At 36.4% G+C, this 27,310-nt stretch overlaps 2 protein-coding genes and 2 long non-coding RNA genes across 6 annotated transcripts; 2 read left to right on the top strand and 2 right to left on the bottom strand.

The window, feature by feature from the left end:
• Positions 1-3,711: 3,711 nt before the first annotated feature.
• On the top strand, positions 3,712-6,372 carry LOC124321174 (phenylalanine--tRNA ligase beta subunit-like). The gene is made up of 10 exons (XM_046784080.1): positions 3,712-3,957; positions 4,044-4,099; positions 4,216-4,370; positions 4,443-4,512; positions 4,576-4,842; positions 4,913-5,092; positions 5,161-5,415; positions 5,481-5,855; positions 5,923-6,124; positions 6,187-6,372. The coding sequence occupies exons 1-10, from the start codon at positions 3,900-3,902 to the stop codon at positions 6,336-6,338; spliced, it is 1,770 nt and encodes a 589-aa protein (XP_046640036.1). The 5' UTR covers positions 3,712-3,899; the 3' UTR covers positions 6,339-6,372.
• Positions 6,369-7,840, bottom strand: LOC124321176 (probable actin-related protein 2/3 complex subunit 2). Its single transcript, XM_046784081.1, has 6 exons — positions 7,639-7,840; positions 7,481-7,574; positions 7,314-7,413; positions 7,106-7,240; positions 6,772-7,044; positions 6,369-6,707 (listed from the first exon to the last, which is right to left on the bottom strand). The coding sequence occupies exons 1-6, from the start codon at positions 7,710-7,712 to the stop codon at positions 6,478-6,480; spliced, it is 906 nt and encodes a 301-aa protein (XP_046640037.1). The 5' UTR covers positions 7,713-7,840; the 3' UTR covers positions 6,369-6,477.
• A 4,082-nt stretch (positions 7,841-11,922) lies between these two features.
• Positions 11,923-14,450, top strand: LOC124325778. The gene is made up of 5 exons (XR_006915435.1): positions 11,923-12,272; positions 12,347-13,205; positions 13,268-13,302; positions 13,365-13,532; positions 13,591-14,450. It is a non-coding gene; the product is annotated as an uncharacterized LOC124325778 (long non-coding RNA).
• A 9,248-nt stretch (positions 14,451-23,698) lies between these two features.
• LOC124321283 lies at positions 23,699-25,802 on the bottom strand. 3 transcript variants are annotated; one of them, XR_006914235.1, is made up of 6 exons: positions 25,665-25,802; positions 25,489-25,604; positions 25,358-25,427; positions 25,180-25,276; positions 24,828-25,116; positions 23,699-24,768 (listed from the first exon to the last, which is right to left on the bottom strand). It is a non-coding gene; the product is annotated as an uncharacterized LOC124321283 (long non-coding RNA). The 3 variants fall into 3 exon arrangements; XR_006914234.1 differs by having other exon boundaries at positions 25,180-25,257; positions 25,358-25,604; positions 25,665-25,801; XR_006914236.1 differs by lacking the exon at positions 25,358-25,427 and having other exon boundaries at positions 25,180-25,257; positions 25,665-25,797.
• Between the last annotated feature and the right edge of the window lie 1,508 nt (positions 25,803-27,310).

Genomic DNA, 27,310 nt, shown 5'->3' with positions numbered 1-27,310 from the left:
AAATAGAAATCGTCCTCTTTCGACGTTTTCATTAGCGATACGAAATTCTGGTTTGCAGTAAAATTATAGTTCCAACGATGAAATGGCAATACTCAAAATAAATCATACAAAACTTGAAGAAGCAATAACTTTATTTTTGTTACTACGGCAAGCCTGAACAGACCCTTATATGGAACTGCAGTCAAATCGGTAGCATAATGATAATTTAACCTACCGTTACTAGCATTTTTATTTGCAACTTATTGCAAAAGATTTCTTGGTAATTTAACATTGTTTTTTCTAAACAAAATGAAATGTCAAACTCATACTTATTCTAAAACGGATGAAAAAAAATCCCGAAAGTTAATTTTCTGTCTATAGCTGACTTTTTTATTTTTGTATTTGCCTTTAATCTTTTTGACGGAAGAAAACAAGAAAATAAATAATTCTAGTCAATAGAAAATCTTTTCAACTGTAGCCACATTCGAAGGGCCTGCAACCTGCTGTGGACGAGAAATTCCTTCAACTTCACGACTATCATTAGCCGGTGGAGAGCCGGCTAAAGCTAGAAAAATTGCTTCACCTTTACGTGCTGCCTCCGTCCAACCACAGTGTAGTAGTCAGCGTGGTAAATTTTACCACCCCGAAAGAAAGCTCCAGCCAATTCAAGGTATGCCAATATGTTCATGAATGGATTGTCTACAATCAATAAAAATGATATGTTATGATGAGTAATTTTAATGGTAGATGTTTAATAGAAGTTTAACCAAAATCTTTACCCTTTCTCTTTCTTCCTCTTCCGTCCAAGGGAAGAAAGAGATTTTGGGATATAGCAACACTGGTGAGGGGGAATCAAGGGAAAAATTCGGAAAACTTATAATTTGTGTTTTCATATTCAATTTCATTACTATAAATGAAACTTTAAAAATGTGATCTTATGACCACACATAGAGCTAGTGCAGCTCTTTTTTAAGAACTTTCCCACACTAAAATATTACGTAGTTACCGAAAAACAGGACTCCAAAGTAAGCCCATTCCCTACTAGGCCTCTCGGCCGTACGGATACTTACGCAACGCGATAAAAACCACATGTCGCGTTGTTGAAAATTTCCCCCAAAAAATCACATAAAACCCCACCCTAATATTAACCTTAGAAAAACATTTATTGAATTCCACCGATAATTCTATTAATGGGAGTGTTTTGAAAAACCCGTTTTCTCTACTGATGCTCTCGGCCGTACGGATACTTTCGGTACCCACTGTATAGTTACTGCACCTCTTATCCATCCAACTGCTTGTCAATATGCGCGTCAATACAAGCACTTGCCAGGCAAGTAGTTGAGAGAGCCGATCCTGCCCTCTTCTCTCTCGTCTCTCTTTTTATACAGCCTATTAGAAGCCCTAGCATCCCACCCATCTTACCTCTACAAACAAGTTAATCTACGTCGGGACACTGGGGATAGCAGCTCGCTGGGACTCGTGTGTCTGTGGCTATGCCAATGGCCGTCAGTCGGCCTTGAAGGTACAACCAAGCTGGAAAGGCACATCCAAAGGGCTCACGAGATCTCCAGTGGGGTTAGCATGAACCAGTGTTAGGTCCCCGCACCGCCTGACAGGCCCAGCTTCCATTTTAATATTGTAACTCATCAACCCAATGATAATAACCCATTTGTTATATTTGTAAAACTGTAAAAATCTGAATCGGCAATACACTGGGCAGCGCTCTTACATTGTACGTCCATTAAAACATTAAAACAAATGCGCGATTGGAAACATAGAGAAAGCTGCTTCAAGAATGGAAGGAATCAAAATACAGATATAACAATCCTCATTTACCTATAAATAAAACCACCGTGGAATCAATTTTTGCATTAATTTAGGCTCTGTCAACAAAACGACAACCGTTGTATGCCCTCAACGATACCATCATCCATCTCTGAATCATCCTGCAGAAAAGAACCCAGTTTATTTTTTTTGCCGACTGCAACATGTATGCACTAACCTTTTCAACTGAAACAATTGCACTGGCTACGTCAAAAACCAAAAAGTGATCCTCTTGTACACCTTGAAGCACAGTACATACGCAAAACGAAAGAAATCTTGCTGAAATGTAGCTTGCATTATCCTGGTACTAAGAAAAGCTTAAGAACCGCAAATTACTTTACGTTGAAAATCGGAATCGGCCGATGTTTATCTATTGCCAGAGCAGCCGCCAATGGAGAGACTGTAACTGGCCACTTTTGCTGCAGGGGGTCGACTTGTTCTTCGACATGTCTCACATTACTACCGTTTTACCGTTGACACAAATACTGGCATTCCTACAAGCAAATTTTATACAAACGAAGATAAACAATAAATGAAAAGTTTTCCGTGCTAAGTTACGATAATTGCAATAGTTTTTCTCGGTAAGTCAGTCAGCATTTTCTTGGACGTCCTTGATGACAATGTGTCACTCAATTCGGATGGCTGATGTCAAGGTGTTTTTGCAATCTTAGCGGAGTTCAATCAATCTCAGCTAAAGTTTCATTGTCCAAATTAAATTGTAGTCATTAATCACTTTAACAGTTTTCATTGCTATCTGTAAATGTAATCAATCAATGGAGGTTAGGTTGGTGGGAATAGGTGTAGACCAACTAAAAATGAAGTTGATTGCATGCTATCATCATGCAGCGTTCCATCAAGAGAATTGGCCCGAGGGAATAGAGGGGAGAAGAGGAAAGTAATATGAAAAAAAGAGTGGCCCATACTTTCCCCTTCCCCCCTTCTTTCCTCGGGCCAATTCTCTGTTGATTCGTTAACGAAAAAATTAAACAACAGGGGAACACATTTTTTTAAATACATGGAATGTGATCTGGAGACACAAATTGCTACACATACTAACCAAGATACGTAGCAATTAACTGACAGAAAAAAAATGGAAAAAAAAATTACACACTGATTCAAAAAACCAACTTTGTATTGGGAAAACAAACTTTCAGCCAAGGACCGGACCCATATTTCGGACATTGTACCACGTTAGACAGGGTCGGTAAAAATAGTAAAAATCATTTTAAAATCAAATTTTTCTACACTTTATTTTTTGTAGTGTAAGCATTAACTGTTATAAGTTTCATAAAAATCTTATGGTTATTTCCTGAGATATTCAAGGAATAAAAAAACACGGGAAAAATGCGCAAATTTTTTCCCCACTAATTGTGCAATTGAACCCAAGTTTGACGGATTAAGTAAAATCTGCTCACATAAAAACATTTGCCTACACTATTCACCCAAATTTTTATATTTATTTTGAGAAGAAGAAACATGGGTCCCCTTTTTTTTCGTACGCCCTCCTCCCTCCCATTCGTCCCATTCTCCCTCTTCTCCCCATTCTTTCCTCAAAAAACGTAAACAACGCGTTTAATTCATTTTTAACCAATAAATGGGAATTCAAAAAAATAAATTAATACATAAAAAAATTCCCTGTTCAATTCCCTATTTCCCTGTTGCAACAAAATTTTACCATTTTAAACTAGAGTAAAACTACAGACTAAAATCTTTCGTTTTCTTTCTTTCCACCCAAATTTGGGTTAAAAGCCAAAAACAGTTCCCCGCAATATTGATAGGTGGCTGTTTGGAAAAAAATCGCTGTTCGGATTTTTTTGCAGGATACTGTACATAGCATTTCATTTGGATTCAAAAAGGCTACCAAAAGCCGTCACCAGATGGGGGTTTTAACACTGACGGGCAATCCGGCAATCTAGTCTGCACTCGGCAGTCGCCAGCTCATTGAAACCAGAGTTGCAAAGTTTTTCGTTTCCATCCTCCAGCTTGTCCAAGAATCCAGGTGGCAACTGGGTGGCAATTGGCAAGTTTGATCACTGATATTGCAGTCCTGCTGTTAATTTCTTTATCATCTTCTGCAACTTTTCCAAAACAACACCATGCCTACCATAAGTATCAATAGAGATTTACTGTTCAAAGCCCTTGGAAGATCTTACAGTGAGTTGAGATCACGTATTTGCTATAAGTTCTTTCAGTTAAACTTCAATTTAACTTAGTTAATATAATGTTATTTCTATATTTAGCGGAAGAACAGTTTGATGAACTTTGTTTCAAATTTGGCATCGAACTTGATGAAGTTGTAAGTACCCCTCCCCCCTAAAAAACCAACAAACAAAACAATATGAATTGTATTTGATATGAAACTTAATGTGTTCTCCCTATGCAAGTTACTCGTATCTATTTTTATTATTTCAGACGAGTGATAAACTCATCATTTTGAAAGAACAAGGAACAGAACGATCAGCTGGTGCATCAGAAGAAATCATTTACAAGATTGATATTCCTGCCAATAGATATGACTTATTGTGTTTAGAAGGTCTTGTGCAAGGTCTTCAAGTATTTTTGGGAGAGTAAGATAAATTCATAAACAAAACAAACTTATCATTAAATCAACAAATACCACTTTTTATTATTTCAATTAGAAAGCAATTTCCAGCTTTTAAAGTTGTTCCACCAGTGACAGTTCCTCAAAGATTAATTATCAAGCCTTCGGTGAGTCGTCATAAGAAATTTGTCATAATTATTATTTCAATTCAATACTATTTTTTATTACAGACTGCATCAATAAGACCACATGCTGTTGCAGCAGTTCTTAGAAACATCCACTTTGACCAAAACACTTTCAGTAGCTTCATAGATCTTCAGGATAAACTACATCAAAACTTGTGCAGGAAACGTAGTCTTGTTGCAATTGGAACTCATGATTTGGATACAGTCCATGGTCCATTTTTCTATGAAGCACTTCCACCTGATTCAATTAAGTTCAAGCCATTGAGCCAGAGTAAAGAGTTTACTGCTTCTCAGTTAATGGACTTGTATTCAGTAATCTATCTATCAATTGTGTCATTTTATGCTTTTAAAAATTAAAGATAATCATTTTTTACTAATTCAGACTGATAGCCATCTTCGCCACTATTTACCAATTATACGCGATAGTTCAGTCTATCCTGTTATCAAGGACAGTAATGGAGTAGTTCTTTCTATGCCACCTATTATCAATGGTGAACATTCAAAAATTACCTTAGATACGAAAAATGTTTTCATTGAATGCACTGCTACAGACCTAACCAAGGTAAATTGCCTTTATGAAAATGCTATTTTTTAAATTGCTTCTTTAATTGTTTAAATGTCTTCTTTTAGGCTAGCATCGTTTTGGACACTTTGGTCTGTATGTTTTCTAGGTACTGCGGGGATCAGTTTACTGTGGAGATATGCGAAGTAGAGACTCCAGAAGGAAAAATCAACAACTATCCGATTTTAAAAAATCGACATGAGAAAATCAGTGTTGACAAGATCAATACAATGGTGGGTATCAACGAAAAAGCTGACGAAATCGCAAATTTACTCACCCGAATGTGTTTAACTGCCACCGTGGAAGGAACTGGTTCCATTTCGGTAAAAAAAATGTAATGGTTAAATTATGGGATTTTGAAAATTCATGTAAAAATATTCCCTGGCAGGTTGAAATACCCCCCACTCGTCATGATATCATTCATGCGTGTGATGTCTATGAAGATGTGGCGATTGCTTTTGGATACAATAACATAACCAAAACTCTACCGAAAACTAACACCATAGCTTCACAGTTTCCCCTAAATAAGCTGTCAGATCAGTTGAGAGACCAGCTTGCTCAAGCCGGTTTCACAGAGGCTCTCACATTTTCGTTGTGCTCGAAGGAAGACATAAGCGAAAAGCTGAGGAAACCTCTGAACTCCGTTCCTGCAGTTCATGTTTCCAATCCGAAAACTTTGGAGTTCCAAGTAGCACGCACGACCTTACTTTCAGGTTTGCTCAAAACTATCGCTGCCAATAGGAAAATGCCTTTGCCCATGAAGGTAAAACCTATTTATTTAATAAGATAAGTTATAAAAGTTGTAAAACATATGGTTTCTGTTCTTCAAGCTATTTGAAGTATCCGATGTGGTAGTGAAAGACAGTCAGCGAGATGTTGGAGCTCGTAATTGCCGCAATCTGTGCGCCGTTTATTACTATAAGTCGCCTGGATTTGAATTAGTTCATGGTTTACTAGATCGCTTAATGCAATTGTTGGAAGTTCCACTGGATCAGAGTGGCAGCAAGGGATACTTCCTGAAACCATGCGAAGGTTCATTTCATATACTGCATCAATATTTTGATTACCTTCTTCTAAAGCTATAAAATTTACAGATGCAACTTTTTTCCCCGGACGATGCGCCCAAATCATTTTTGCTGGCACAGTTGTCGGAATCGTCGGAGTCTTACATCCTGATGTTGTGACATCCTTTGATTTAAATCTTCCATGTTCAGCTTTGGAGTTGAATATTGAACCGTTTTTGTAAGCAGTTACAAGAAATAAATGTGGTCTGTCATTAATGAGAAGCTAGTGTATTATTGAATTATCAATGTGAAACTAAGCGTTACAATTTAATCAATGAAGAAATCCTAATTAGGTAAACAGGGAAAATGTGCATTTAAACATCATGGAGTACGAATGAAAGTACGGCCGGTGATCGTTTTCTTTTCCACCGTTTTTGGTTCAGGTCGAGCTCGGTTTAATACTTTCAAAAAATCAGAAGTTTTGGCTCTCATGCGTGAATGAATGTAGGCTTTGCTACATTTGATGTGGTAGTGCAAATAGTCACGGAAGAGATGAATCAAATTAATGGTATTTTCGCGGACGTTTTTGTTCGTATGCCGTGGAAACAAGACTAAAAAGAATTATGACATAAATTTTACAGAAATCCATGTGTAAAAATAGAAATGATTTCATACCAAATGTAATGTATCCAATATTGTCACCAATTTTAGCATTTGTACTTTGAAGTTCCAGAGGAGGTTCTCGGTGAGAAAAAAGAACTTGTGGGGCAGTGTGAGAAGCTCGGCGACCTTCGCGAAGTTCTTGTAAGAAAACTTTACCTAACACAATATCATCCTCATCACGGAATACAGTGCTGAACACTACTGTTACTCTGTCTGCCTTAGCTTCTATGTACAATGTCTCTTCATCACGATAATTGATAACTGCTCTCTTGTGCCCTTCTTCACCTTATTATAAAAGAAAAATTATAGAATTTCAGAGTATTGCTTTTCCTCATTATTTTTTTACCCTTTTCCTGAAATTCAAAATACTTCTCAAAAACAGATGCAAAGCAATTTCTTTTCAGCAGTCCAATTTTTTTTACTATTTCTTCCCAATTGCCAGGTATGTTATCCAAATCCAAAACAAGGGAAATATTGTACCCTTCAAAAAAAAAAAGGATAAATAAACAAAGAAGATAAATAAAACCTTTTCACCATTAGGATATTACACATACCATCTTCAGCTTGACATAGTAGGTTCCCATATTCTCTTTTTAGTAACTCATCAGCACCATGTTCCTGAAGGTCTTTATAGAATTTCAGTGAAATGCTAACCTATAAAAATAACAATTAATTAATCCTGCAACATTTCATTTATAAGGTTTTCTTTCTAATAACTTACTCGAACTTTGGATTTATCAGAATCAGGGTTGGCAATATGAAAAAGAACCCCATCGAAATCAGCAATGACTACATTTACGGAATCCGGTTTATTTCTATACAAATTAGGAATAAAATGTTTCGTAGCAATTCAAAAACAAATGTATATAAATTATTTACCCGGCAAGCGAATTTTTTATTTTAACTGTAAGGGTATCTTCAACAATTTTGTTATTTATTTCCAGAAGAATCATCGCGACGAAATGTGAATGTGATGACTTGTATCACAAAATTAAACAAATTTCAACATAGTCAGCACACAAGGAAATGTTAATGTTATCTGTCACAACTCACAAGACAACCACAAAAGAAAAGGGAGTGGACTTGCCGTTTGCCAGATTTCAACAAAGCAGGTGCGGTACGCAAGCACCAGCATGGTGTATTAGCATGGTGTATTAGTATGGTGGGGGAACTTATGGTTGGAAATTGGAATCGGCTGTCTCGGCTGAAGCCAGTGGTCGGCTATGATCAGCGCTGCCTGGTGGACAATTGGGTAAACTATGAGCTATAAACGGTTTGAAAATTTTCTAAGTCCGATTGCACTTTGCTTATGTACTTATACAGCTATAAAATCGTAAAAAATGAGTCAATAACAGTAATTAAGTCGTTTATAATTCTAATTTCAATTTTTAAATAATGGAGTTAAAAAACAATGGATTAGCGAAGCAGAGAACTAGCAAAACGTGCTAAAATACGGGGATTTTGGGTTGGTAAAGTAAAGTAAAGAATTGTTTATTACACTATAGTTTATTGTATTTTACTTTACCCACCCAAATACCCTGTTTATCCTCGTTGCATTCGAGCTCATTCCCGCTTAGATACTTTACTATACTTAGCATATAGTACAGTACTATAAAGTAAAAACCAGGTAGTTAAACTAGACTTTTACCCAATTATGTCTCATAACATGGGTATGGAGAGGTGGTTCCCAATGAGTCAATGACAGTGTTAAATTTCCTGTAAGGGGTCGTCCGCTCATTTTACTAAAAGGTTGTAGTGGAATGCCCATACGTCGCAAGAGCCTAGATGGCGCTGACTCACTACAACCTCCCTATCAGCTCCATACAAATTCGCTTGTAAAAAAGTACCTTCCCGTCGAATCCCCTAATGGGAAATTTAACACTGTCATTGGGAACCACCTCTCCATACCCATGCCCATAATGATAAATGGCATTAATGTCCATTCGTCATTTGTCCCAAGCTATTTATTCTCAAATTTGGCATCCCTTCAGCTTAGCGACAGAATTTAAATTGGTTTTCTTCAAATAGCTTGTAGTGCGTGAATGTCAATCGGTTTTAGATTATTTTTATTATATGTAATCCAGCAACGCGTGGTAATACAGACTTATTTTGTTGGAGGGAATTACAGAGAGTTTCAGCTGCGACGTGAATTGATCCAGAACAGCGTCGCCATTATAACGGGTCACCTTCGGATGTTAAGGATCTTCGTACCAGTCGGCCATGACAATGGCGAAATGAAAAGAATCCTATTTCGGTATCCTATTACCGCCTATTACGATGCTAGTATTCGATAGCCGTACGGATCATTTTTAATATTTGCTACTTGTGTCGTTTGGAAATTAGGCTAAGTCGTCGGGACATAATTCGTCGGGACATAAGAGCATTGGATCTTTTAGCCACAATTACTGGAATTTAAAACAATCGGTTACATTTACTTTTGGCACACATGTAATAATTTGACAATGGGACCTATTCAACATGTTACCAAATATGAGCGAATAGATAGGCTAATATCAGTTGCCAGTTTTATTTAAGCGGAAAAAAATTTCGGACATGAACTTGGTAATTGTTCTTGCATGGCGGCTTATAGAGTTTTGCCAGAGTCATTTACTATGGTTCTCCATCTCTTATGGTGGAAGATTCTTTCGGAGACGGCGTCGTCTTGATGGATCCTCTACGGACATGCCTCCACCAAACTCTATTCCGCCCCCTCGAATTCCTGACGAGATGGTCACGCCACTAGCGGCGATAGTCTCAACTTATTACAGAAAACGGCGAAAGCTGAGCCATCGTATCAAAATCTTACAAACCCATTGCAGAAAAATACGTTCGTTTTCAATAGGAAGTAGTCCAGCTAGTGCGGCGAGGTACGGAAGCAAGGACAATTGGTTCGGTCCAAGCGAAGGTAAAGTCTTTTTTTTTATGTAAGCTACCTAAATTTAATTAGCTTGCAAAATATTGAAAGGAAACCAATTAAGATAGTAAACCAAACCTATAAAGACTAATTAGTAAAGTAATAATTTCCCAAAAGGTATCAGTGTTGTTAGAACTTAGAATTTTCAAATGGTAGTAAGGTTACGCCTGGCACGTAGTGTTGTTACACACCAACCAGGTGGCAGTGATTGTCGTCAGGAATTCAAGACAACGCCAAAAGCTAATGGAAGCCTTTAACGTTGAGTCGGGTAACCATAGTTAATGGCTCTGGTTTGGCCAGTATTGGTATTGGTATTGGTAGGATTAGGTGCGTCTGCTATGTTTAGCAGACATCTGGTCTTCAACTAAATGACCTTCTTGCACCGACGAGAGATTTGTCTTTTTTTATTTTTGGGCGATGGCATGAGCAGTGTAAGTGTTGTGTTGTGTGGAAGAAGCCCCAAGGGGGGGGGGATGGAAGTACCATCATTGTGTACGTTTTACTAGAGCTAAGCTAGTGCCAGCTGTGTAGGAAGAGATCTGTATTGTATGTGTAGTGGTAGTGCCCGGGTATGGGAGCAACTATGCTCACCAGGCGAGTCGAACTCAGGTCTCCGATGTCCCCGATCACCAAGCGACGCCTTATCCGACTCACCATCCCGCCCCCCCCCCCTCTGGTTTCGCCGGTGTCATTATTAGTTTTATGTTTCCCATTTCAGTCGTTTTTAGTTATTCTTGATTGGATAACTACATTCCTTGGTTATCAGGTAATCTTTTAATTTTTATTTCCCCTGGATAATAATTGTAGTCTATTTATTATGAATTGCTAAGAAAAAGGCATTTTGTTTTCAAAGACTATATCCTGCCCCGAGGAAATGGAACCCCGTGCACCCCTTTGTCTCCTCTGAGTTTCTTCCTTCCTCTCTTCTTTTCATTCTTCCCTTGGGGCAAGAAATGGCGATATTTTTGTAAATACGGTAGGGACGTTAACAAAAAATTCATGCAAGCGTATAAGCGTCACTGTTTCCTATGTATCTAGACTTGTATATCGATACAAATGCGACCTGATACATAGGAAAAAATGGAAAAAGCGAAGAAGTTGACAGAAAAGGGGGCGAAAAGCACATATACGGCAATCGGCATCGCCGAGTAAAATGCATGAAAAATGGATCGAAATAGGGTATCATGAAAATCGTGATATTTCAAACATCTCAACGAATTAAAAAAAAATCCTTTTGAATTTTGGAAGAGGGATGATAGGGCTACATTTTGCATTAATTATTTTTTTGTAAGAGCCGAATATACGGCTGAAAGCGATGTAATCGGAGGAGGAGACTTTGGGTTTTCGTGATATTTCACGATTTTGAATCCCGATTATCTCGGGAACAAAAAAAAATAAAAATACGGACTTTATTCCATTGGAATCGCCATAGATTCTGAGAAGAATAGACCTAGTCATGATTTTTAGAGTCCCTTTCTGGATTACGATCCGAAAAGGACCTCCGGAAAAAGGGGGTATTTCGGTCAGGTTGAGTGGGAGATCGCTTGTTAAAATGAGACACCCACTCCCACCCCCCCCCCCCCCCCCCAAAAAAAAAAGTAAGAGGAGGACTATAATAATTAAAAAAATTGTTTTTTAAAAAGAAATATAGCAAGACTTCTTCGAGTTATCAGCTGATATAACAACATGACTGCTGCGGGTGCTGGCTGATCACGAAGATATTTTTTCTACTTGTTGATCGAGCCTGATTTCAAAAATTGTAATGTTAATGTAAGAAATAGTTAATGTATACCAGAAAGGTTAAAAATCTACCTCTAGTGGTGTATCGATTTTCTCTTTTACACACACTTATAAGGCTTGTTTTTTTTTATAGTAGTAATTTCATTGGATGATGATGATCATTGATTCTCATTTGCTAAAACTTACTAACTAAAGGAATAGATTGAAAGCTTCTGCATTTTTAAATAGTATATTATACGTAAAATGCATAAGCGTACCCGTTTTTATTGCTCGGGGCAAATATATGTCACGTGTGCGTGAAAAACGGAGCCATTCAAGTTCCAAACCTTAACAAAAGTTTCAGTCTATACGAAATGGGTGTTGCGTGTAGAATTAAAGATTGTGGGAATTCCAGGGGGAAACCTAGAAAAGGTAAAAGCGTAATGTATCATCAATTTCCTTCGAAGAAGTGATGGGAACAAAATGGGTCGACAGTTTTACCAAGAGTTGTGGCTTTAAAAGAGAGCTAAAGGCTAAAGGGAATATAAGTCTTGCGTGTGCAGTTAACATTTTAAAGAAAGCGATTATACAAGGGGATTCACTGAGACTAAAAACGCTAGGATTATAAATCTGCTATTCCATTCACAACGCCAGATACTTAAAAAAATTAAATTCTAAGGCAATATTCTAGTGGGGAGACCACAATTTTTAATAATTTGAATCAGGCGCAGTTACTCACTTCACAAAATTGACCATCTGTCAAATTAAACTATTCGGTAGTTTCAAACGACAAAATGCGAGATATCAAACTTTGGAGGGAATAACACAATGATGATATTACGAGTACAGTAGAAAACTTTTCAACAATTTGCGTACTCGGGTGAGTTGATTTTCATTCCAAATTAAGACCTTACATTATTCGTGTAGTATAAATTTTTTGAATCAACTTTGCAGAAAGTAAAGAGTCTCAGTATTTTTTTCTCTCCACATCTACTAAGGGCACAAGAAATGGAAACAGTGAAATGGTTTTTAAAACTGCTCAAAGAGTGAACCTTTCCACGGTAGACTAAATGCTGATTCAAATAATCCAAAACGATTTTCACTAAACTCTAGTTTCTCTGTCCTGCAACGAAAAGGCCTTTCGGTTTTACGACAGTCTCGGCGGAGAATGGGGAAAATTTCTCAAATTTATTGTAAACTTAAAATAAGACAATAGCCCATTACAACGAATAGCAAATTGCGAAAGAATAATTCATACGACTGCGGCGTTTCCTTCTGTCAATGTGCTTACTGTATTTCAAAAGAAGCACATTCAACTTATTAAGCAGAACGAGATGATAAAGATCGGACAAATAATTAAGAAGAACTTGCAGCAGGGTAACTTCGTGACAGCCTGTTGATTGAACTATCGGAAATTCCAATTGTTTCAGGATACAACACTAAGAATTCGACTTTTCCGTCGCAAGAGGTGGAAATGGCCATGTTTTCTCCGTCGCCAATTCCGGTTATTCCCCTGGCAACGTTTTTCCTCTTTCAACGATTCCGGCTGTTGCAGAATACAGTCCAGCATGTTCAAATTACTGTACAACCGATTCATATACGTACCACCTAAGAAAAGAAAGATTGTAAACGATAGGGGACACATGAAATATGACTATCGTTTAACTTATACAGGTGAGCATAAAGTAGAATGGCTTTGTGAAACAGAAAGGTTTCTACAGCAGGTAGGCAAGTCATTTGCCAATTCCTAGCAACGTCCCAATTCAAATCTACAACGAGACAACGGCTAATTTACTGAAGGAGTCGACAAGTGGTAAATCCCCCCAAACGTACAAACTTTAAATTATGTTAATAAATTGGAGAATTCTACACTAGGCATTCTTTATGAGCTAACCCTAAATAAGTCCCAGGTGAGACCCCTATAAAATCCTTACTAACACCTCAATTTACAATTCATATCTTTGTTTACTAGATTACCCATTCAAAGAAACGAGAACGGCAGCTGTCGTGCGAGTGGGGGGATTTATAGTAAGATGTCTCTATGAACGACAGAAATTACGAAAATGCATTGAAAAACTAGAAACAATCAATGAAACCAGTCAGCAGAAGAGTTGTTTTTTAAAATTCGTTTTTGAAACAGGTAATAACTGTCATTAGCTTTTGCTCCTAGTTTAAATTCTAATCTTAAAACCATTTAGATAGAGGAGAATAGTTTTACCCGAGTTGGAGTTTTGGTTACCCGCTCGTCACCATCAAGAAATTTCAGCGAAAAGTTGTTTCTTTGATACGCGGGGCATCACACATCGTAAAAGATCTGGTTTAATTTATCAGACCACACCTCCTGAAATGTGTTACAATGTCTTGTGGTAAAGCCAGAAAAGACTTTTGATAGTTGGGAATAATTTTTATCGTTCCTCCAAGAACTGGAAACAGTGAATTATTACCCCCAATTCGTTTTTTTTTACAAAAACAAACAGTTGCTTCATACAAAAAATCTAAAAGTTTCAAAATAAATTAATAAGTTGAAGTTGAAGTAATGTATTCCAGTAATGGAATATTGTGCAGCCTAAAAATCATTATCTTTTATGTGCGCGGCAACCTCTCGAACCGAATCCGACTTGTCTCTCCTACTCCCTCCAGCTCCCCTTCCTCGTCCGTCGCCCTCGCCGGCGTGGTCCGCACTGCCATTCACCCCCTGTCTTCCTCTCATATAAAAAAGACAACGATCCGTGATCGTTCACTCTACAGCTCTTGAGTAATCCTTTCCTAGTAATCAACCCTTTCTCTGTGATCCCGAAACCCAGATCATAACATCTTGATGAGAAATTGGAATTTAAACATGAAACTGTTATTTGCCAGGGTTGGGAACGATAATACAAATAAAATATGTTCGATATCGATACCGATTCTTGGTTTTTTTCATGTTCGTTAATCGAACGATAAAGGGAAAAAATTTCATCGGCAATAGAATAATCGATAGAATTTCGATACTTTGAGAAAAAATTTATTACTTATTGAATTTAGATTATTGAAGAGAAAGGACAAACATATTGGACTTTGGGGGGGGGGGGGGTGTTGGCTTAGTAGAATCAGAGACGTCTAAATATCTTAGATTGATTTCAATCTTGCTGATGATTTGTTTCTTCAGTCTGGTATCTTTTTCGCTAGTCCCTAACCAATTCAATTTAAATTTTGGATGCAGTGCAGCCGCCAACTGAAAATGCTCTTGCCTAAAAAAGATGTCAAATCTTTTTTGCAAGCCTTCTAACAGGGCATCAACTAATGGGAGTAAAATATTAAGAGAGGGATGGGTAGAGTTTTCATCTCGATTCTTTAGATTATTCAAACTATTCCTAATAACTACTATAGAAGATAGTAGATTTCCGGAAGTAACGTCCTTCTCTCCCTGTAGAATGTCCAATCCAATTTCAATGGGCTGCATCACAGTTAAATATTCAAATGAAGTATTCTGTAGCTGTCAGGCTGGGAACTTTCAAGTAGTCACACACAACTTTAAAGTTTTTTTCCATTTTTTTCTTTGGCAATTTTATTTACATGGTGAACAGCATCATACAATGCATTCCATCGTGTAGCATTGGTACTATAAACAAAACGACTAAAGAAAATGAAAGGTTTTAATTGGTTCGAAGGAGAAAAAAACAAACTAATTAATTACCAAGCAACTCCTTAATTTTATCACTTTGTAATGAAGAACAACTTTGTTTGTTGACCAAATCCTGGAGCTTGCCTAAAGCCGAATTATACGCTTCTTTAAATTTCTTATCTTTTAAGGCTGAATCCTTTCGAGGCAAATAGATTTAGTAAATGAGCTGAACATTTGAAATGCCACGGTAGCCTATAACGCTCATCCTCTTCTTCAAAAGACATCTAATGCCATTCGACATCGGCTGGTAGAACGAATATTCAATAATAAGAATGATATGGAAAAAAATACAAGCAATTTTGATTACCACATCATCATCATTTTCATCCCGAGTGTCACAGTCACTGTCTTCAGTAGGTACCACTGTCTGTGCTGGATTACCATCAAATAATCTAAACGCTTTAAGAAAATTGGAGCCGGAGTCTGTCAATGTTAGAATAGTTTGATCCTGTAATCCAAATTCTCCATGAATCTATTATAATTGTCTAGCCGACAAATCGTAGCTGTGTGTTTTCCAAAGATACGATGAATAGCCAGACACACACTTCTTCTTTCGAGTGTGAAACAATCAAGCCAATGGCAAGTTACGCCAAGATATGATTTTCCTCTAGCAGACCAACAATCAGCGGTTGTGCAAACAGATATTCCACCTTCAGTAGAAAGCTATATTTGTAAACATTTTAGACCACCAATTTCCTGTCCACCACTCGCGGCTGAATCAAAATCAGTTTGTGTGTAACTTTCCTTTTATATTCCGTCAATCGATTACCAGCCCACGTTGGAAAAGTTTCTTGTTCCTGCTAGAGGGACCATTACTTAACACTTATAGACAAAACCTTCTTTCTACGAAACACAACATTTTGTACCACATTTTGAAGTAATTTCCCACCGACACAATTCTTTTGTTCACCATTTTACATTTTTCAGCAAATTAAATAACTTTAATTAAATAACGACGAATTTCGTGGACACAGCTGTTAGAATGTATGTTGCCCCAACCAAAGTGGCCCATGAAGTAAACCTTGAATTCAATAAATATGTATCGGGTAAAGGCATTGAATATAGAAGACACAAATTACAGGGTAAATACGATTTAGCAAAAAAATTAGCACTTCACAGAACCAATTAAATAGCATGCTGCTCTACACCGTTATCGTGAAAGATAATTTTGGATAGGAGCTAGTTTTTTGCTCGCAAAGAGACGACAGAAAAAACTATTGGGTTTGAGCTACTTCACTAAGACATGTACACACCAAAACATGTACGACACCAATCGACATGTAACGCATACATTAAATTTAAAAAAGTTATTTGATATATTTTTCTAGTACAACGACGATGTTAAGACTAAAGTTATAGTAACGGATTGCGCCAAAAAGGCAGCGCAAAAGACAACTTTATTAATGCCAAACATCATCTGTGTCATTTCCATATTTTTAAATCAGTGTTTAATCGTTTTAAAAAGTGAATTATAAATCTAACTACCGCTAGGAGATTTATGATAGCTTTACAAAGGATGTACGACATTCAGGCCCGTTCCATTCAGGCCCAGGGCCTGAATGTCGCAAAACATGGGCCTGAAATGTCAAATTAAAAAAATATATTTTATCAACGATGGTGCTATCTATGTCTCACTCTGATATCGCTAACTACTTGTAGCCTTAGGTTTCCTATCCAATTTTAATTTTTAACATTTTATGTTTTTAAAATACTATAGCCTCCAGTACATAAATCTAAAAGTATACTTTCAGGCAGGGTAACAAAGAATGGGAAAGCGTCATTGGTTCCATCTTTCACTTGATTCTTTACAGTTGGACTTTTTTTACTCCTGCTACTTTGAAGTTTAAGATCATCGTGCATTTGAGCAAGAAAACAATTTTTTGCCAGTAGGCTACTGGCGAGGCTACTGGGAAGCAGCAGGAGAAAAAAGGCCAGTTCTCGCCAATTTGTCAGTCGGCTCAAAAATTCAAAGCTTTCCCATACTACGTTTCCCTATCATGATGAAAGTTAACTTTATTTTGTTACCGGTGATGGTATAGTCCACTGCGATGACCATCTTCCCAATATGCATGTAATGTACTTGTAAGACACATATCTTAGATGTTTTTTTTCCTAAATTGGTTCAACATGAACAGAAATGTGGGCAACATTGTATCGATCATCTCTAGTTACTCTGGGAAATAATGCAATTGATCAGATTGCAGAGAAATAGTATAATATTAAAATAAAAACAAGCAATCTAATATTTCAGTTCTTCGATTTCCCGGATCAAGATCAAAGAACAAGATAAAAACAAAATTAATCCATCAAGAACAATTTTGATGAAAAAAAGGACAGGACTTTATTTTTCAAAAGCTGGACTTTCTGTTTAATCTTCGACTCAACCATTGTCTATGAAGCCTACACGGCAAGTTTCTTCAAAAGGAAAAGCTCTAAAAAGAGGATTTTCTAAATCCTTACCTACGAACAATCAACCTTCATCAAAACAGTAGCTTGACAGTAGTTGAACGCATAATCGCATTTAGCAATCACATAAAAATCGAAACCAGAGGTTTTGGTATGGAATTACTGATCTTTTTAAGTCTCCAGTATATGTGGTTTGCCAACTTTGGCGTGATTGACTAAGAATGCATTTGGCATGTAAAGTTCTTTGTTGTCATGAGTGTTGGCAAAGTTGCAAGGGAAGGGTGCAGACAAGAAAGAAATAAGTTCTAATATTAATTAAACCAAAACCCTGAAACTATTTTCAATGTAGTATTTTGAAATAACAAAATTTTAAGCAGTTAATTATTTTCCCAATCACATAACTTTTGCTTGGAGATAAAATTCAGCATTAGACCTTTTCTCCTCCTTCTCTCTAGCAAACGAATTCGACTGCGCTGCTCCTTTCGCTAAGCTCCGTAAACTTCACTTTACATCGCAAGTGGTGGGTGGTGTGTTCTTTGCCAATAATTCAGGCTATTCCGCCGCAAAGTTTTTGTCAATTCCTTCGCCAATTACAGCTGTTGCACCATACAGTCAAGCCACTTCAAATTACTGTACAGCCGAGTCACATACGTACCACCTAAGAAAAGAAATATTGTAAATAATAGGTTACTTATGAAGTATGACTATCGTTTAACTAATACAGGTGAGCATTGCGTAGGATCAATTAGTCAGCAAGTCATTTGTCAATTCATAGCAACTGTCCAATTAAAATCAACAAGGAGACAACGGCTAATTTACTGGAGGAATTGAAGAATGAACCCCCCACCCCTCCCCAAAGGTACGGACTTTAAATGATTTCAATAAATTTGAGAATTCTTCTTGATGAGCTAACTCTAAAGTCCCAGGGTGAGACCGAAAAAATCCTTACTCACACCTCAATTTACAATTCCTTACTTTGTTTACTAGATTACCCATTCAAACAAACGAGAACGGCAGCTGTATCGCGAGTAGGGGTATGTATAGTAAGATGTTTCTATGAACGAAAGAAATGACGAAATTGCATTGGAAAACTGGAAACAATCAATAAAACCAATCAGCAAAAGATTGATTCTTTAACATGGTTTTCGAAACATGTAATAACTTTTTTGACCTTTTGCTTCTAGACTTCATTCTAAATCTTTATACAATTTACATAGAGGAGAATTGTTATACCTGAGTTTGAGTTTTGCTTCCTGGCTCGTCACCATCGATAAATTTCTAAGAAAAGTTGTTCCTTTTATACACGGGGCAACACACATCGTAAAAGATTTGGTTGAATTTATCAAGCCACATCTTCTGAAGTTTCATACAATGTCTTGTGGGGAAGGTCCTACTCCTGACATTCCGATCAATAACAGGAAATTAGTCGACTATGTTTTAATCAAATTACTTTTGCCTGCAATAACTAACTATGCTAATTACATTTCAGCAATAAAAAAACCTAAAAATCAAAAGCACCAAAAGCATTCCAAAAAGGAAAACTTTTATTATGGAAATAAAGAATTTTTTTTTGAAAATTGACTTACGTTGTTCGTTTTGCTGTTTGTTTTATTTTATTTCGTCCTTCATCACAGTTAGAAGCCACGATATGGATGTCAATGATGAAATATTTTGCAATCACACCATCACCTACTTTCAACTGTTGAGTTGAAAGACAATTATTATAACCATCTGCATGTTTCTTTTCCTGGAAAAAACTATGATCTTGAGAAGTAGGAGAAGAAGGCCAGCAAGCGACAAGGAAGGAAGCAACGGATGGTAAATTCTCAAGGTTCTTGTTTCATTACGCCTCGTTTGTTTTAGCTTCATTAAAACCAAAAGGGGTCAAATCTGGGGGAATTTATCTTTAGGCGGCTTCCACCTTTTCTTCCGTATTTTCAGAAAAATCAACGAAAAAAGTAAATCCACCTCTGTCTCTTGAATAATACAAATTTATATTTTCTGCGACTGTGTAATTTTGCGAATGAATGGTTCTTGCAAATCTTAAGCCAGAAAAGACTTTTGATAGTTGGGGTGAAGTTTTATCGTTTCTCCAAGAACTGGAAACCGAGTATTTTTTCCCACTTTGTTTTCATTTTCACGAAGGTGTAAGTTTCGATATAAATTAATCATTTTAAGTTAAAGTAATCTATTCAAGTAATGGTATATTTGCAGCTTAAAAACCATTATATTTGTTATGCGTGGCATCCTCTTGAACCTTATCCGACTCGCCGCTTTCCTTCCTTTACCGTCGCCTCCGTCACCTCCGTCGCCTCCATCGCCGTACCCCACACTGCCATTCATCCCCTTTCTTCCTCTCGCATTACCACGACAACGATCAATGGTCGTTCACTCTTCATCGCTCGAGTTTTATGATAGCTTTAAAAGAGCTGTTAAAACCACAACTTCACCTGAAAAGCAAGACTTTCTGATAGGTATGGGTAAAATTTATAAAAAAATAATTTTTCATTTGAATTTTATCTAACATTTTAGACTTATCTTAAAAGTTTTTTTTCCTAAATTGGTTCAACATGAACAGAAATTTGGGCAATATTGTATCGATAATCTCTAGTTGCTCTGGGAAATAATACAATTGATCAGATTGCACAGCAATAGCATAATATTCAATAATTTTTTTTATGCTATTGTAAGCAATCTAATATTTTAGTCTTCTTTTTCAGATATGAAAGGACAATAATAGTCTACTTCTTTCATCACAAAAAGCGTCTACCACCGTAATTCTGTACCTCGTCGATATCATCCGCTTCCGATTTATATGCAATAACAATAAATTCAAGAAAGGTACAATAACGTTCGTCGTCCGTCGATAATACAGCCCTCTTTTGGAAAATCTGAGGAATACACTGACTCCTTTTGCATGAAAAAATTGTCTGGAATCAATCAAAAGCAACGAATAAAAGCTACTCCGTCTTAAAATAAAAATTCAAATCAAAATTGAGTTTATGATTAACATTTAACTCAACACATTATTTTTCCTTCGAGCAACATGCTTACTTCACATTCTGGAGATTCTCTTATAAAATTTGACTTGAGTCATTGCTCATGAATAATTACAATTTCATTGTCATTCTCAAGTTTGGTGATGAAAATCACAAAGAATAAGAATAAATGGAAATTCACCATTCACCTGTATTGCCTCCTAGATTTCCGGGACCAACATCTTTAAAGAAAGTATAAGATAAAAAAAAATTCATCAAGAAAAATTTTTACAAGTAATTACAATGCCTTTTTGACTGAAGCTTCCAAAGTCCTTAAGTATTTTCGATGCCTAGAATCGCTATTGCAATAAAATTAATGCAATACTTCAATTGTCGTTAGAAAGATAATGCCCCCAAAAATGTTTTCTGAAGTTTTATTCAATTTCTGGTTACGAACCAAATTAAATTTTCTTTAAAATCCAACAAAGAAAACTAAAATCTGGGAAATGAAAAAAAAAATGTTCGATAAGCGCAAGTGCGAGAGTGAAGATTTTATGAGTCATGAATCCCTTCCTAAAAACCGAATTTATTGAGAAAACGCTTCTTCCAATGACAGGGCTGGAAATTGACTTGATTTTCCAAAAGCTGGGTCTTCTGCTGAATCTCCGACCCAACCATTGTCTATTGGAGCCTACTTTGCAATCTTCTTCAAAATGAAAGCTCTAAAAAGAGAATTTTTTTAATCAACTACGACCGATCAACCACAATCAAAACATCCGGAAAGAAAATTTGGTCCCGGTAGAAAGGCAAAAAGCAGTTTTTTTTTAAATAAATGAACCGTAAAACCATTTCAAAAGAAAAAAAAAACAAAATTCATATTTTTATAATTGAAGTCTAATGCAATGGGAACCCATACGTTGCAATTGGCCATCAGAGATACCCTGTCCGTCTTTTTTTATTATATCCTTAAACAGTTCCCCAATTTCATTACTTTTTTCACACGAGTCATCTTGTTGTGTGTACATTAAATAAGCACTATAAACAAAAAAATTAAATAAACCCGATGGAACACCCAATCCCTTATGATCAATAGCATGTTGGACTTAAAGTTCCAAATAAACGCTATTCTCGGTGAACTCATTAAACCCAATCTGATGTTTAGCACAGATAAGTGGGATTTCGTGAAAGATTTCGTTAAAATATTAGCTCTTTGTGAGTAAATTTCGAGAGAACTTTCGTCTCAAAAATACCAATCAATTGCCAGAGTAATATAAACATTAAAATTAGATTAACTCTTAAAATTAATGCTTTTATCTTGATTTGTTTTCAAGGTTCTTCCACTAATGAAAATGGTGACTGCTTTTCTTAGTAAGAATCTAGCGGGGAGAACAGAAAATGGCCCAACATTCACATTTTGGTCCATTTTTTAGCGTCGTTTGTTTCGTAGCTTACGAACCCGATTCCATTATATGGAAGAAGAAGATTCCGATAGGAGATCTCCAAAGTGGCATTTTTTTCTGTTGTTAATTTCTTGGACCCTAGGTACATAATTTCCAAATACCAAAATAGAGCAAAAACATAATTCTATTGATAATTTTGAAGAACCCGTATCATTCTGATCCTTCCTGGGTGGAGAGGAAACCCATCATTCTTCTTTTTTTTTTACTCAAGAGGAAAAGGTAGGTCGAAGAGAACCCTCTAGCAGTCTTTATTTATTGTTGGGGTGAACTTGACGCTAAGGTCAATGAACTAAATGCCAACGCAAGTCGACCAACGACCAACGGGGGAGCTTATGGTTTCAATCTTGTTCTGAGTGCAAATAAATGGCCTATCTGGACCGAAAGGATGATCCTTTGCAGTGGTGGCATTCCAAAGCTGACCACAGCATATTCAAAAACCTAACCCAAATAATTTTTTTAAATGGTATTCCCGCGACTTTAATTCCTCAAGAGGCAGCTTTTTCAGCGGCTGGAGAATTAATTTCTCCGAAGTGATCAAAATTGTCGTTAGAAATGGAAGAAAAGCTGCTATTCCTTCAGAAATCATGATGTTCATACTTGATGATGTCTTTTCATTTCACTATATTTAAGTTAATCTATTCATAACTGTTTGGTTAGAGCTATGTATTATAAGCAGAATAGCTTGTAGGCAGAGGTTCAAACCCAAAAGGTTACAGAATTTTATGCATAAAAAATACTGCATCGACATCAAAATCCGATGTGTTTCACGCGATATATCTTGTATCACGATATGGCGCAAATATATTGGTAACCACCATCACCAGGACGAAACCTTGTCTACAGCTAGCAAGAGGAAAGAAGAAATTGTGCGGTATGTGTTTACAAAGGGCACGTACCAATGAAGTAAGAATAAAGGAGGACAACTACCTGGCAACCGTGCTCACTTCTCTAATACTACTTCAAGAGCGTCCAGGTGGTATTCTATCGAATTAGTTTTCGATCAGCTGCTTTTTAAGTTCTTGTACAGCTCAATTTAGTTTCAATTTACGTCATTGCCATTTTCAGAATTTATCACTTTTGAATCAGTATTGAAAAAAGACAATTTTTTTATTATACTACTTTTCTTTAATGTAGGTTTACTTTAAGATTTAGAATAAATGTTTCCTACGGAATGATTTATGAGTTTTAACATTAATATGACCAATCATATTTTTGTTCAGTACCCAAGTAAAATTTGATTTTGAAATGTACTGTAAGGCTATTGGGAAGATAAAGATGAGCGAACTATAACTCGAGAATTTCTTGTTTACTATTTTAATTAATTTTTGAAATTAAAAACTATAGTTTCTGTTTCAATTATTAATTTTCTAAATTAAAATCGACATATTTTGGAAAAATTTCTTATTTTTTAACATTATCAGTGAAAACACTTGTAATTTTTATTTTGGAAAAAACTTGCTTTAAGTAAGAGTCGATCACTCGATTTCATTTCCTATTCATTCCACCACTATTGAGTGACGCCTTTATTGACTAACCCGTCTTTATTAATTGGCAAATATTTCTGTTGTATTGTTTCTAACCAATGAATTTGTTCAAAGATCTCTATATAACAGTTTGGCAATGCTGAAACTTTTTTAATACTGAGGTGGGGCTTTAGATTTAAATTTCAGCAACGCCTTTGGTTTTTAGAGATCACGTGACCAAAACTAATTCGATCGGAAACCGCCTTGGCACACCCATAGCTAAGATTGTTGTGACTTGGCAACGTCACCCCTAAACCTCTCTCGATGAGGGAGGAAGTTAATAATGACTGGTTGGAAGAGAAAATACACATCGTATTTTGCTCAGACACATCCAAATTAAATTCAAAGATCGCATGGTTGTTACGGATGGATCGAAACGACGGTAGGTCAAAGACACGAGAAAAAATAAAATACAAAAAGAATGTCGTTTTTCACTAGGAGTTCTGTAAATTCACCTTCTGGCTACGACGATTACATAAAAAAGAGATTGTCAGACTATTCCAGGTTACTTTTCTCCTCTCCAAATGTTTTCAAATATTTTGCAGAATCTATGCAAACCAATTCCAATTCACATTGATTATTTCACCAACTCTACATGGCCTTCAACAATAACAAATTGTGAGTAAATACGTTTTTTTTTGCTCTCTGGACAAAAAAACAATAGGCCACTGTCATCCATTGAGATTTTACCAGACGTCTGGAGAACATAAAAAAGAAATGGCTGACAACGGCCTCAAAATGTCAACTGAAGTCCAGTTATAGGACAAACAAATGTCCATAGCAAAAAGTAATTTCATTACTGGTGATTTCTTCAATACGCACGTTAATACATATTATATAGAAACCAAAATATATTTTTTGTAGGATTGTAAACCGGGGTGTTTGCATTTTATCGATTAAAGAAGCTGTACTTAAAATGCTTTTCTAAATACAATAATGGATGAAGAAAGTTAGTTAAAGTAGAAAGTTATAAGCGAAAGAAAGTTACATTTTAAAACATGAATACGTCAATGAGAAAACAATGCTTAGTGCAACTTAGGTTACGTTCGGGCAAAAAGCAAATCAACACAGAAATGCTCCGTGTCACTCGGCTTCGCGACCAAGGCTTCACAGAGTTCTAGTGTGGCTACGAGGGATATCCTAATTTTGACGAGCTCCCGATGCCAACTCAGAAATTTTTGGTATGCACGGTGTAAAAATGATTGATATTCGCCACTAATAATGGTGGCTCGAGAGAGCCGATCTTTCATGATGTTGATTTCGTCGTGCACCTACTTCAGTTGCCTATTTAGTTGTTTGCTTGATTGTTGTTTACTGCTTTTCTTTTTTTGATGAATTTTTATTGCTAAAGGTAAGTTAAAAATATTAAGAATGTGTTATTACATACAACATAAAGTTTCTTACCATCTTTCATGAGTCTTTCAATCTGATTTTCAATTTCCTCTAAGTTCTTCTCAAAATCTGACTCTAACACTTTAATATCTATTTTAAGGGTAACGGAGGACACAGCAGACGGCAAAAACAAACACTCAAGGAAAATGTATGTTTATCGAGGTATGGGTATTGTGGGTGCATGTAGGTAAATGAGCAGTTGGCGGCTGGCACAAACATCCATTTTCTTTGTTAGACTTTCCCCTCGGCTTCCTGAAGTGGCTAATCCGATGGCTCCTTAAACTAACAGATTCATGAAGGACTGAAATTACAAAAAAAAATTATTAGAGAGAAATCTGTAAGAGAGGATAAATAGAATAGTTACCTTTTTGCGAACTTCACACTTGAACATGCGCGAGGTTGGATGAATTGCAACCTTCAGTGTTATCCCAGCCTGATTCCCCTGAAATTTCAAACAATTTCTTTGAGAAGAAAATGAATTAGGAAGTCGAGCCACTTAATGGGAATGAAGACCCGACATATGCAATCCACAATGCTTTTACCTGGGGTTTGATTGCCGTTAGCAGCTGAGGGTTGGTGGGTGGCTCGACTTTCATGATTACACAGAAGGAACTGTGCACCATGGCCATCACTAGAGTATGATACAATAAAAGTTTAAATTACAAAAACCTACCTCTGGAGTATTTTTCTTCAATTTCCTAGCACATAGTCTGAGGTTCTTCAGTTGCCTATTTAGCCGTTGGCTTGATTGTGTGTAGCTGCTGTTCTTCAGTTACTGAATGTGTTTGGCTAAAGATAAGTTAGAAAGGTTAAAAATGAGTTATTACATACAACAATAAAGTTACTTACCATCTTTCAATAGTTTTTCAATGTTATTTTTTAATTCCCCTAAGTCCTTCTCAAAATCCGACTCTAACACTTTAATATCCATTTTAAGGGTCACAGACGACACAGCAGACCGCAAAAACAAACACTCAAGGCAAATGTATGTTTATCGATATCTATTGTTTATTTAATTACTTTGTGTTATGGAAATTTTTGAAAATTATATTTAAATTATTATACACATTAATTCATTTAAATAACAAATATCATAAATTTCAATAATATAATAATGATACGCGTTAGTACAACCCGTGTCTGATTGCACAAGTGCGATGTATCGCACGAGTAGTGCGCAACTTTTTCTCTCTCGTTTCCCTATACCACTAGTGTCGTCTGGTGGGGAACAGCGACAACTCTATTTCTGTCAACACCATTCTGCTGGTAGGAAAAATGTCAGAAAAAGCAAGAAAAAAAAGGAAGAAAAAATTGCTGGCGAAAAAGGAAAAGCAGATTCTCTAAAAAATAAATCTGTTAAACCCCCCGTCTATTACCAATTATGGCGATAAAAAAATGACAAACTTACTGACAAAGAAATTGTTATTCAAGTTTCAAAGATCAAAGGTATAATAAATCAGCTAAAAGCAAAGCTAATTCCAAGACATGATCTACTCTTATAGGATTTTCTGGATTGGTAAATTGAAACTGGTGAGGAAGTGACCCAGAATGTATACCTAAAGATGTAAAAGAAGTCGAACAACAACATACTTAGGTGGATAAACTTTTATATGGGGCATGTGATGATGAAAAAACTTGAAAGCCTTCTCTCCTCTCCTGCCATCATGATGTCAATCACAAAATAACAAGAACGGATGTGAAAATTAATAAAAATTTATTTATTAAGGGTTCTTTCATCATCTGATTTTGATTCAACCTTAAAAATAGACGGTTTGCTAGTTCTTGGTAATTGTAGATAATTTTCAGCATCCTTTTTTTGGTAATCCCAGATCCTGCAGATCCTTTTCCTTCAAATTTAATTCCAAATCTGCTATGCGGGTAAGACAACTGTTTACTGATTTCTGAAGCGTTTATATTTTAAAAAAGTTACTTTTGGTAAATTGATAAACCGTGATAAACGTAAAATTGTTATCTGAGAGAGCTTCGTTCAATTGAGGCTTGTTTATTACAGAATTTGCACTATGAGAAAACTGTGTGATGTTCCAGAAGCTGGACATGTCGACAACTGCAGTCCATTGCTGGATTAAAAAAAAAACGGGGATTGAAGGGTGATTGCCTGTTGAGGTGGATAGTTAGCAACCCCGGCTGCAGTTTCATCGCTTTACGAATGTTCATCGCTTTACGATGTTCATTCACCGGCTACGAATAGTCGATGCTGAGAAAACACAACCACCTTTTATACATGACAATTACGGCGATTGTGATTAAGAAGACGACACCACACAACACCTTTCCAATCATTTGGCAAAAAGGTCTTCAATCTGGACTGCTTTGTCTAATGGCATAGAGGCAAGGGACGAGTATGAGCGTCTAAACGATTAAAACCATTGAAACTCGCTGTAAATTCTGCTATTTAATAAGTCCCTGTTGAAATATATTATCGGATGGTCCATTTATTTAGAAACAGGAGTATCTCGGCGAAGAAAACTGTAATC

This window comes from Daphnia pulicaria, chromosome 1 (genome assembly GCF_021234035.1).
Source record: "Daphnia pulicaria isolate SC F1-1A chromosome 1, SC_F0-13Bv2, whole genome shotgun sequence".
In the NCBI taxonomy this organism is placed as follows: Eukaryota; Metazoa; Arthropoda; class Branchiopoda; order Diplostraca; family Daphniidae; genus Daphnia; species Daphnia pulicaria.
Note: the sequence above shows the minus strand (reverse complement) of the source record. Positions and strands in the feature narration are given on the sequence as shown.